At 39.2% G+C, this 12,354-nt stretch overlaps 1 protein-coding gene across 2 annotated transcripts in view; it reads right to left on the bottom strand.

The window, feature by feature from the left end:
* Positions 1 to 5,948: 5,948 nt before the first annotated feature.
* ATL1 (atlastin GTPase 1) overlaps positions 5,949 to 12,354 on the bottom strand; it is a 55,018-nt gene continuing 48,612 nt past the window's right edge. The window contains exons 13-14 of one of the 2 annotated variants that reach the window (XM_063438983.1): positions 11,488 to 11,502; positions 5,949 to 7,068 (exon numbers count right to left, since the gene is read on the bottom strand). In XM_063438983.1, coding sequence (XP_063295053.1) covers positions 6,973 to 7,068; positions 11,488 to 11,502 — 111 coding nt within the window. In that variant the 3' untranslated portion in view covers positions 5,949 to 6,972. The remainder of the gene's footprint in view (positions 7,069 to 11,487; positions 11,503 to 12,354) is intronic. The other variant, XM_063438984.1, reaches the window with a different exon arrangement.

Genomic DNA, 12,354 nt, shown 5'->3' with positions numbered 1-12,354 from the left:
TGATCCATTTGTGGATACATTGATGGAACTGACTGATATCTTTCAGAATAGTTTCCTCCCACCACCCAAGATATAAGTTCGCATAGCTAGGGGCACAAGCTGTGCCCATAGCGGTGCCAACTAATTGTAGATAGTATTTGCTGTCAAAGACAAAATAATTGAGAGTTAAGATGAACTCCAAGAGTGCTAGTATTAATTCAATTTGTTCTGAATCATATTTGCTTGGTTTGAGTAAAAAGTAAGATGTAGCACGTAGTCCTATTTCATGTGGAATGTTGTTATACAAGGATACAACGTCTAGACTCGCGAGTAGAGTGTAGGGTGGGACCACTAGGTTTTCCAGCATCAACAGTGTTTGTTTGGTGTCCTGTACGTGTGATTCCAAGTTGATGACAAAGGGATGAAGGAGTTTCTCTATAAATTTACTTGCTTTTTCTGTTAGGGAGTTGTTGCCGGAAATAATTGGTCTGCCGGGAGGATTTGTGAGAGCCTTCGGAAGGCAGTAGAAAGTGGAGATGGTTGGGTAGTTGTTAGGAAGCATAAATTGAAATTCTTCCTTAGTGATTATATTCGTTTCTAGTGCTCTGGTTAACATGGTTCTTAGTTCAGTAAGGAACAAGCTAGTTGGGTCTTGAGGGAGTACTCTGTATTGAGTAGTATCTTTCAAGTGTTCCATACACATGTCCAGGTAGATCTTTTGGTCCATTAGCACTGTTTCCTCCTTTATCAGAAGGTTTGATGATTAGTTCTTTATTATTGATGAGGTCCCTTAGTGCTTCCCGTTCTGCTTTGGTTAAGTTGTCCCTAAATTTCCCAGGTCAAGCCTTAGAAAAAGTCACTTTGAACTCCAGGAAAGGCAACTTCAATCTAACTCTCCTCCAGAAAGAGTCCAAGTGGATTTATGAGTTTAGAACTCTAAACCCAGGGGGGATGAATGAAGAATTCAACTTCACCCCATTTATCCACTAGCTTGCCTGGCACCTCATACCCGTAACAACGGGATCTGTTTGGATACTAAGTACAGGATCTCCATTACAGTCCCATTATGTGCCACCAGGAAAAGAAATGCCTCTTGATTTGTCCATTGTCACATTCTCTACCTCCAGTAGATTTTCTTTTTCAGCACCCTATATATCTCTGCTTTATCACCACTGTGGATGGTGTTTCCATCTCAAAATTGCTGGTAGGGCTATCACCATATACTCTTCTAGTAGAGTTAAACCCTAGGCAGTTGCTCTAATTTGGGCTCATCTACCCAATTCTTGGGCTCTGCGAGTGAAACAAGGGACAGGCATTACTTCCACTGCATGTTACCAGCATTTTTCAGGCGATCGATCAGGTTTAGCTTTATTTTCCACTTAAGCACCGTATTTCCAGTTAGCAACCATTAGGTCCACCTCAATTATCTTTGTATCGCCACCTGTCCACGACACATCTCCGGATTACTATTACTTTACCTCCCCCTGTGTATTCACATCCCGAGTCCTGAATAATTCATTCTATGTGACATACAACCCACGGGGTATATATACACATATCTATGGGTAACTCATTATAGGCATATGATACGGCGAGACCTGCATTCTGATTTACGTCCAATACACGAGGGCTATCTATCCAGGGATATGTATGGCCAGAGGCACCTGATCACTGCGTGATCTTCAACTATATATGACATTCAATATACAGGACGTGGTCTCAACCTAAGTGTGTCTATAGTTATAGGTACTATAACATTGTGTACCGACAGCACCTGCTTCCAATCGGTACATCTCCTGGGTTTCCATGGATCATTTCTTTATAACATCCCATTTGTGTCCACATCCATGTGTACCAATTTTCTGTCGGTATGGATATTCTACTGTTAAATTGCTTTTTACGATTTCCTGATTCGATGTAACAACATTTACAAAGCACGGGTTGTAACATTCATCGAGCATGCCATCTGCACATCAACACTGTGCTATTTTTACATATTTACACTTATCCGGGTTATATTGACATTCATCCCTCTATATCGCAAGGGTTGTCAGTATTCTTGATTTCTTTCTATGTTCCCACAATTATACCCACAAGGGGTTAATCCGCCTGACGTTTATTCCATTCAGTTACATCACCTCCTTACCTGACGATGATAGGTTGATAACGTCTGACGTTTTCTTGAACACCTCCAATGAAAACTCGCCACCTACCTTTAAATATCGGTCCAGTTCCCGCACATCGGCTCCCCTCTGATGAGCTGCGGGCGAAACGCGCGCGTCAGGGGCCTCTCGACGATCCACAGCTACTATTATTTCCGATGCACTAGATTTGTTTCTTATTATGGCGTTTGTGGCATCATGGATCTCGAGCTGACTTGAGCTTTTATTTGGAAGGGCAAGGACCAGCGGCTATGTTCCTACTGCTATGAACTAGCCACATAAAACCTCACTATCATTGGCTACCCTGCCGGTTGTCTTCAACACCGACCTTCCTAGTTTAGCTATAAGTCTTTTATTTATTTATGTATAATCCATCTGGGGTATACTTCTGACCGTGAATGTACCCGTTCATATATATATAAGGCTCTATTGGGCACCGTATAAGGCTTATAGGTGTATACTATGTTAGCATACATGCTACATAGTTAATTGGGGCTACATTGTGTATCGGGTGTATTAGCGATCTCTACCCAGGAGGTCTCAACCCTCACGATCGCCCATTTACTTATATTCAAGGCTTTATTTATGTAACTTAGCCTATATTATATATGGATAAGTGAGTGCACTGCTGCCTTTACCCAGGAGGTTTCAGCATACACTTACACTTTATGTACATTGTGTGCAAAATTACCGCTTTTTTGCACTTAGCTTCTGCAGAGAGGACACTGAAAACTTTTGAACAGGACCTCTCTATATATATTGTTTGACTAGTGAAGCTTTCTATTTCTGACGCTTTAGGGGTCTACATACATGGGCTTCACCCCTAAACGTTGGAACATTTACAGACATTTTTGGGTAGTTTACTCATGTCTGTAGATTGTGCTATACCATCGCCTATTTGCACTTAGCTTTCCGCAGTGAGGACACTGAAAACTTCTGAACAGGTCCTCTCTATTGATCTCACTAGGGAGGCTTTTCATTTCTGACGTTTTAGGGGTCTACGGATATGGGTTTTACCAGAGTTATTACAGTGTCAGTTTCTTAATTATTTTCTTGTGGCTATTACCACATATTCAAAATGTGGTCTTACCAGTGATTTATAAATTGGCAGAATGATATTCTCTTCCTGAGAACTAATGCCCCTTTTTTATACGTCAGTACACTTTGCCACTTCTGATAGGCACTGCACATTGTTGCCTAGTTTGTCTATAACAACTCCCAAATATTTCTTGTGTGTTGTTTCCCCAATTCACTACTATTTAGGGTATAAGTTGCTTGTGCATTCTTTACCCCGAAGAGCATAATTTTAAAATTACATTTAATTTGGCATTTGAGCGCCCAGTCCCCCAACCTATCTAAATCCCTCTGCAGCCAAGAAATATCTTGCTCACAATGTATTACTTTACAGAGTTTTGTGTCATCTGCAAAAACTGAAACATGATTTCCATACTTATTTCAAGATCATTTATAAATATGTTAAATAGAAGTGTTCCTAATACAGAACCCTAAGGGGCATCACTTGCCACCTGTGTCCAGCTTTAAAATGTACCATTAATGACCACTTTCTGTACTCTATGTTCTACCCAGGAACGATCTTTATATAAGATCTTGTGTATGTCACTTATTTTATTTTTTTTCTCCCACTTAGGGTTTTGCAGAGTGCCGTGAATTTAGGAGCTGGCACTTAAAGGGTCATCATGGCAGGCTGGAATTGATCAATTCTTTTAATTTAATGCAGATAATCTTTAATGTAGAAAATGTATTTAAATATATGTAAGAACCAACGCAAAGTAATAACAGATGCATCTGAGCTTGCTGCGTTTGCATGGAAACTGTAGCCTTGAGCGTGACATGGAAGTAGCTTGCCCAATCAGGATTTTTCAATTCTGGTCATTGGGCTCTGAAATGCTGGACATATTAAACTGCATTTCAACAGTTAAACATGCAGACCATGCACTACTGTTTTTTGTTTTTTTAAACTCTAAAGGACAGGCACTAGAGTCTATAAAATAACTCATGCCATGCTATGTCAGGTCTGTTCAGCAGATTGTAGTGCTCTCTGTGAAGCCTCGGTTCTGCCCAGAGCAAGGAATTCAGTTATCAACTTTGTACAAATTCTAGAACCCATTGCTTTGCTTCTTAATGGCATTCACAATTGTGTTATAGAAGAGACAATGCTTACATGAAAGGGACAGAAAAAAACGACGTATGGAGCTCTGGCATTACATACCTCTATTCAGGAACAAGAGGTGCAAGAAGGCAATATTTTAGAACGAGAGATATTACTCAGGGAAGGCAGTGTTGAAATCTTGAAGGAGAAAAATCAAAAAATGCACTATTTAGGCCAAAGGGTATGAAAGCTGTGTGCATGGGATGTCCTCTTAACATTAATAAGTAGAGCTATTAGATGCCAGTGTTGTATATTTATACAATGTAAAATCCTGCTCAGTTTGCAGATCCTTGACAAAAATGAAGCAAAAATACAAACTGTTTTCCCCAGGATTACATTTCCCACAGTGCGCAGTAAACCTTAAAAGGAACACTATAGGGTCGGGAACACAGACGCTGGCTTGGCCAGTCGGCATCCCCTCATAGAGATGCATTGAATCAATGCATCTCTGTGGGGAATTTTCAGCACACTGGACAGTAATGCCCCAGTGGGAGTCTGAGGAGTGGCCATTTGAGGTGTTGTTAGGGAGCAATGTAAACACTTCCTTTTCTATGAAATGGCAGCGTTTACAGCAAAAAGGCTACAGGGATTGACTATACTCACCAGAACAACTACATAATGCTGTAGTTTTTATGGTGACTATAGTGTCTCTTTAACCCCTTAAGGACACCTGTGTGACATGTCATGATTCCCTTTTATTCCAGAAGTTTGGTCCTTGAGGGGTTAAACAGAATGACCTTTCCATGTGCAAAGCACATCAGTTTTATTTTTATATAATGTTACCCTAGTATAATTTATAGAGCATCTGTGGTAAAATGTGTATCTCAGGAGAAATGTGTTTTTTGGATAATGCCTACCTGTGGCTATGTAAAATTTAGTATAAAATCTTAGAGGATCTGCAGAATATAATTAGTTTGGGATCAGTTATCTGCTCTTGATTGTGTCCAAGTAAATGACAAGATTGTGGATGTAACAGGATTTCATGACATCTTTGGTTTAAAAAATAAAATAAATATCAAGGCATTTGTTGTGGGTGGCAACCTCTGTTTAGGTGATAACTTAACTTTAAAGGAACACTATAGTCCCTTAAATTACTTTAGCTAAATAAAGCAGTTTTAGTGTATAGATCATTCCCCTGCAGTTTCACTGCTCAATTCACTGTCATTTAGGAGTTAAATCACTTTGTTTCTGTTTATGCAGCCCTAGCCACACCTCCCCTGGCTATGATTGACAGACCCTGCATGAAAAAAAAACTGGTTTCACTTTCAAACAGATGTAATTTACCCTAAATAATTGTATCTCAATCTCTAAATTGAACTTTAATCACATACAGGGTCTAGCAAGCTATTGACATAGCAGGGGATAAGAAAATCTTAATTAAACAGAACTTGCAATAAAGAAAGCCTACATAGGGCTCTCTTTACAGGAAGTGTTTATGGAAGGCTGTGCAAGTCACATGCAGGGAAGTGTGACTAGGGTTCATAAACAAAGGGATTTAACTCCTAAATGGCAGAGGATTGAGCAGTGAGGCTGCAGGGGCATGTTCTATACACCAAAACTGCTTCATTAAGCTAAAGTTGTTCAGGTGACTATAGTGTCCCTTTAAGGTTTTAATTTGCTTCATATAAAGATTTAGATTTCAATTTTTAATATTTGTATTTTATTTAGTTGAAGAACAAAGATATCCGCAATATGGGTGTACATGTGATACATTAACATAAAATGTTGTCCGTGAGTATTTTACGCATTAGTGAAGACTGAAACATAGCATAAATAGTGTTGCAAGTTTGTGAGAGCCAGTACAGCCCCGTTCCATCGTTATCAACTTGATTATCCATTTCATGTTTCCCGCCACCAGAGTTGTACCGCTGCAGAGTTCAGTACGTCGTCCTTGGCATGTGATTGAACGATGACTTTCCAAATGATATATTTGTCCATTTACTTGGTGACAGAGGGTTTTGCATTGTGTTGTTGCTCAACCCATGGAAAGTAAAGCATTTAACCGCTGCTAGTAAAATGAAAGCTGCTCTCAAATGTGGTTATTTACTAAGCTCTGTTTTTGTTTTTTTGTGAGAGCAGATTTACGTAAGTGAAAAATCAGCGGAAAGCAGCTTCTTTCACCTTCTGGTTATTTGAGGGTTAAAAAAATAAATCTGCAGAAGTATAAGCAGCAGGCAATGGGGCAGTCACAGAACACTATCGGCAGGTAGCAAAGGGTGAATGAAAGGGGAAAAAATACCCAGGAATCTCCATATTAATGTAGGGGTACTGTCAAAATGGACCAACCTATGGCAACATCTCATGTTTGAAGGGTGTGATGGAACATTAGCCGTATAGTCATAATTTCCGTGGTTGGTACTGTATATGGTATTGGGCCAGGTAGCACAATTGCAACTTACCTTTAAATCACTATACTGCAAGCTGACTTAGAATTTGTATATTCCTGGATTCTGTCATTTTGAAACGCGTTGGGAGCTCAGTAGATAACCTTCATTTTTTTCTCCAGTTATGGATACAATGGAAAGGTTGATACCAATAGGTGTATACTAATGCTCATGCATCTTTCCTTTTCCTGGATGGCCTGAAAACTGTACCGATGACAAATCTCTCTTGGCCTCCCTACAGCATCAGAGAAGATGAGGACAGCTAGTTGTTTTTACTCTATGCTTCGTTGTCTGCTTCTGTCTGTGGTGCTGGGAACGCGTGATGATACAAGTGCCTATGTGTAGCTGCAGCACTGTATAGCTTGTAAAGAGCCTGAAAATACAAACAGAGTTAAAAGCATTCACAATAATGTGAATCAGACACACTTTTGTTTGTTTTGGGGTTTTTTTTCTGCAGAAGTTAATATGGCTTTAGTATAAAGAACATTGTAAGAGCTAAAGCATTTTTGTCCCAATTTCGGATCAGAGTGTAAGTTTAGTCTCAAATTAGAAAAGCAAAGGTTTAAAAATATCAGGAAATATTACTTTCAGAGAGGTAGTGGATGCATGGAATAGCCTTCCAGCTGAAGTGGTAGAGAGTAACGGAGTTTAAGCATGCGTGGGATAGGCATAAGGCTATCCTAACTATAAGATAAGGCTAGGAACTAATGACAGTATTTCGAAAATTGGGCAGACTAGAGGGGCAGAATGGTTCTTATCTGCCGTCACATTCTATGTTTAGTTTTGTTTAAACTGCACTGTAAAAGCTAACCTTTCTACAGTACAAGCCAAGATATAAAGATACTGCCACTACATATCTCCTCCTGCAGGGTGAGTGCTAGTAAGGGACATGGCTGCAGCATGCACAGTAACCCTCTTCACAAATGACTAACTCCGCTTTCAAAAATTCCTAGCTTTATGCTGTTGGCGCCACGCACTACTATCTCAACGCGGTTATACCTAGTGCTGCCATGCCACATTCTTGGTAAAAATATTACATTTCTTACACAGACAAATCTTTAATGTATAAATATATAAATAAACCTTGTGATTGTGTTGTTACAGAGCTGTAAAGGGACACTTAGGCACCATAGAGCACACTTTAGTAGTTATGGTGCCAGCAGTCCCTTGTCACCATCTGTCAAACTGTCAAACGGTTATCTGTCAAACTGATTGAACACTTACCTTGCTGTGCTCCACCTGCAGTCCTTGGTCTGATAAAGCAGAATTTCATACGTTCACATTAAGTTTAACCCCTTAAGGACACATGACGTGTGTGACATGTCATGATTCCCTTTTATTCCAGAAGTTTGGTCCTTAAGGGGTTAAACAAGTTAAAACTATATTCATTGGCTTAGTTGTCAGCTATCACTCTCAGCTCATTAGTACTGTCCAAACCTGGTGTGATGATGTGAAATTCTGCTTTATTGCATCAACTCAAATTAGAAGGATTACATGTCTGGCATAGCAAGTTAAGTGTCAAAACGTCCATAAGCGGTTTGGTAGATTACCACCGATGGGACCTGCGGACTCCTGGTTCCAAAACCACTGCAGCAAACTGTAGTGATTATGTTGTTTAGAATGTGCCTTAACCCCTTAAGGACCAAACTTCTGGAATAAAAGGGACTCATGACATGTCACACGTCATGTGTCCTTAAGGGGTTAAAAGGACACTATAGGCACCAAAGCAACATAATGAAGCAGTTTGGGGATATAAATCATGCCCCTGCTGTCTCACTCTTAAGTTAGAAACATAGAATGTGACGGCAGTTAAGAACCATTCGGCCCATCTAGTCTGCCCAATTTTCTAAATACTCTCATTAGTCCCTGGCCTTATCTTCTAGCTAGGATAGCCTTATGCCTATCCCACGCATGCTTAAACTCCTTCACTTTGTTAACCTCTACCACTCCAGCTGGAAGGCTCTTCCATGCATCCAATACCCTCTCAGTAAAGTAATACTTCCTGATATTATTTTTAAACCTTTGCCCCTCTAATTTAAGACTGTCCTCTTGTTGTGGTAGGTTTTTCTTCTTTTAAATATAGTCTACTCCTTTACTGTGTTGATTCCCTTTATGTATTTAAATGTTTCTATCATATCCCCCCGTCTTGTCTTTCCTTCAAGCTATACATGTTAAGATCCTTTAACCTTTCCTGGTAAGTTTTATCCTTCAATCCATGAACCAGTTTAGTAGCACTTCTCTGAACTCTCTCCAAAGTATCAATATCCTTCCGCAGATACGGTCTCCAGTATTGCGTACAATACTCCAAGTGAGGTCTCATCAGTACAATGGCATGGACACTTCCCTCTTTCTACTGCTAATACCTCTCCCTATACAACCAAGCATTCTGCTAGCATTTCCTGCTGCTCTATTAAGTCATCTGAAATAACTACCCCTAAATCCATATCCTCAGATGTTGAGCTTAGGAATCTATCAAATATTCTATACTCTGCCCTTGGGTTTTTACGTCCAAGATGCATTATCTTGCACTTATCCACATTACATGGCAATTGCCACCACAGCTCTGACCACTTTTCTAGTTTAGCTAAATAGTTTGTAATTCGGCTTATCCCTACAGGAACATCAACCCTGTTGCAAATCTTAGTATCTACTGATAACAAGACCTTGCTTCGAAAATACTCTATTGACTACAACCCTCTGTTGCCTGCCATTCAGCAACTGCCTAACTCATTTAACAATATTGGAATCCAAACTTAAAGTTTGCAGTTTATTGATAAGCCTTCTATGTGGAACAGTGTCAAAAGCATTACTGAAATCTAGGTAAGCAATGTCTATTGCACCACCCTGATGTATTATTTAATTACCCAATCAAAAAAATAATCACCTCCCTGAAGTAAACCCATGTTGTCTCTGATCTTGAAATCCTTGTGATTTAAAGGATCAGTATAGGGTCAGGAACACAAACCTGTATTTCTGACCCTATAGTGTTAAAATCACCATCTAGCCTCACTGCGCCCCTCATGCCTCCATAAATATAGCAAAATCTTACTCTCTTCAAGCCAGAAGCTATAACTCTGCATGCTGTTTGCCTAAAAATAAACAAGCAGTCTGCTGACATCATCAGAAGCGGTGGCCTGATCCAATCACAATGCTTCCCCATAGGATTGGCTGAGACTGACAAAGAGGCAGATCAGAGGCAGAGCCAACATGATTCAAACACAGCCAAGGCCAATCAGCATCTCCTCATAGAGATGAATTGAATCAATGAATCTCCATGAGGAAAGTTCCGTGTCTGAATGCAGAGGGAGGAGATACTGAATGTTTGGATGCATTTTAGGCAGCCATGACCCAGGAAGGATCTCTAACAGTTATCTGAGTGGCCAGTGAAGTTATCACTAGGCTGTAATGTAAACACTGCATTTTCTCTGAAAAGATAGTATTTACAGCAAAAAGCCTGAAGGTAATGATTCTACACACCAGAACAAATTCAATAAGTAGTTGTTCTGGTGACTATAGTGTTCCTTTAAGATGTTTAACAACCCTATCAACATGGTTTCCATTACTTTTCCCACTACTGGAGTAAGGCTTACTGGCCTATAGTTGCCTGGCTCCACACTACTACCTTTCTTGTGAATAGGAACAACATCCACTAATTTTCAATCTTCCTGGACTACTACCGTTAACAATGATTGGTTAAATAAATGTTAATGGTTTTGCTAGTACACCACAGAGCTCTTTTAATAACTTTTGGGTGTATTCCATCAGGCCCCATCAATTTATTTGTCTTTACTTTTGACAGTTGATATGGAACCTCTTCCTCTGTAAACGTACATGTATCAAATGACTCATTTGTCCTTTTACCTAACTGAGGTCCCTTTCCTTCATTTTCATCTGTAAATACTGAACAAAAATATTAATTGTGGCACACCTTCCTTCTTTTGGTTTTACTATAACTAATCCTTATTTTACTTTCGTGTTCTCATTTATGTATCTAAAAAAATGTGTTTTACTAACTGGGCTATTTTCTCTTCTGTGTGAGGTTTGAAAAGCTTTTATAACTTGCTTAGCCTCTTTCTGCCTAATCTTATAGATCATTCTGTCTTACTCACTTTTTTTTTTTATAATTACTAAGTGCTAACTTTTAGTTAGTTTTTACTATATTAGCAACTTCTGCGGAGTACCACAGTGGTGTGTTTTTTTTTTTTTTTTTGCTCCTACTTATCAGTAATACAGTTTTATGTTGCCTTTAGTAGTGCAACTTTTAAATAAGCCCAGTTTACTGCCATTTAGGCATTAAATCCCTTTGTTAATAGTCACACCTCCCTGCATGTGATCTACACAACTTTCCTTAACACTTCCTGTAAAGAGATCTAATGTTTAACCTTCCTTTATTGCAAATTCTGTCTTATTTAGAATTTCTCATCTCCTACTCTGTTAACACCCTCCTAGACTGTACAGCAGCCTCATTTGTATGATTAAAGTTCAATTTACAGAGCAGGAGATACAACCTTCTAAAGTAGGTAATTTGATTGAAAACAAAATACTTTTTTTTCATGCAGGCTGTATTGGGAGGTGTGGCTAGGGCTGCGTAAATGGAAACAAACGTTGTTTAACTCCTAAATAGCAAATAATTGAGCGGCGAGGCTGCAGAGGCATGACCTATACCAAAACTGCTTCATTAAGCTAATGTTGTTCTGATGCCTGCTATTTACCATTTACCACATAAGCCCCATTCCTCACATGTAACTATATTCGCATGCATTACCATTCGGTACAGGTTTTCTTTACTTACCTCATTGGTGCTTCCCTTTTGCAAAAGCAATTTTAAAAGAAAGAAAAATGTGTATTAGTCTGTTTGCTAATATAATAAAATAATAGAAGTTGTAAATGTAAAATGCATTGTTAAAAAAAAAAAAATGAAAAAAATTGGCTATAGTACCGGGGGAAGCTTGAAACCTCATGAGGAATGATCAAATTTAAAACGAATATATATGTTATATAAATTAACCAAACTAAGAACATTCTTTATCCGATTTTATTGTTTTAAATCTTTAGAAACCATTGATGTGCCAATCATGTAATACTATGAAGAGAATTGCCAACCACCTAGCTTCTAGGGAATATATTTCCAAACGACATCTCATGAGGGTGTAAAACTGACAGAACCATTTAAAATCCTGTTTTAAAAATCCTGTTAAATGTGACTTTTAAACTTATTCTGCAACGCTTTACAGCTTAACAGCAAATCAGACCGACTATTACACTACACTACAGAGTTAGTAATACATGTGTGTATTCCTAATGATAAAGTGATTTCTCCCTCGCAGTGCTTGTCTCCACTGTGCAGCTCCATTACTTTGGCTGAGATCGACATCAATGATCTCAGCCAATCCAATGCTTAACCATAGGACACCGCCGTGCTGCACCAATCAGTCTATATGAGAACATTTGATAGAAATAGTTGAGTTTTACTCCACTATTTCATGTAAGTGCCTCTAGTGGATGACAGTATGACAACAATGCAATGAAAACATCTGCTTTCCTGCAGAAAGGCAATGTTTTCAGCTGCAGGGTTAAAACATGGGGGCACACGACACCCAGACCAGTTCACTGAGACGAAGGTCTGGTTGCTGATAGTGCTCCTTTAATGCAGGGCTCA

This window comes from Pelobates fuscus, chromosome 13 (assembly GCF_036172605.1).
Source record: "Pelobates fuscus isolate aPelFus1 chromosome 13, aPelFus1.pri, whole genome shotgun sequence".
NCBI lineage: Eukaryota > Metazoa > Chordata > Amphibia > Anura > Pelobatidae > Pelobates > Pelobates fuscus.
The sequence above is the reverse complement of the archived record's forward strand: the minus strand, read 5'-3'. Positions and strand labels throughout refer to the sequence as shown.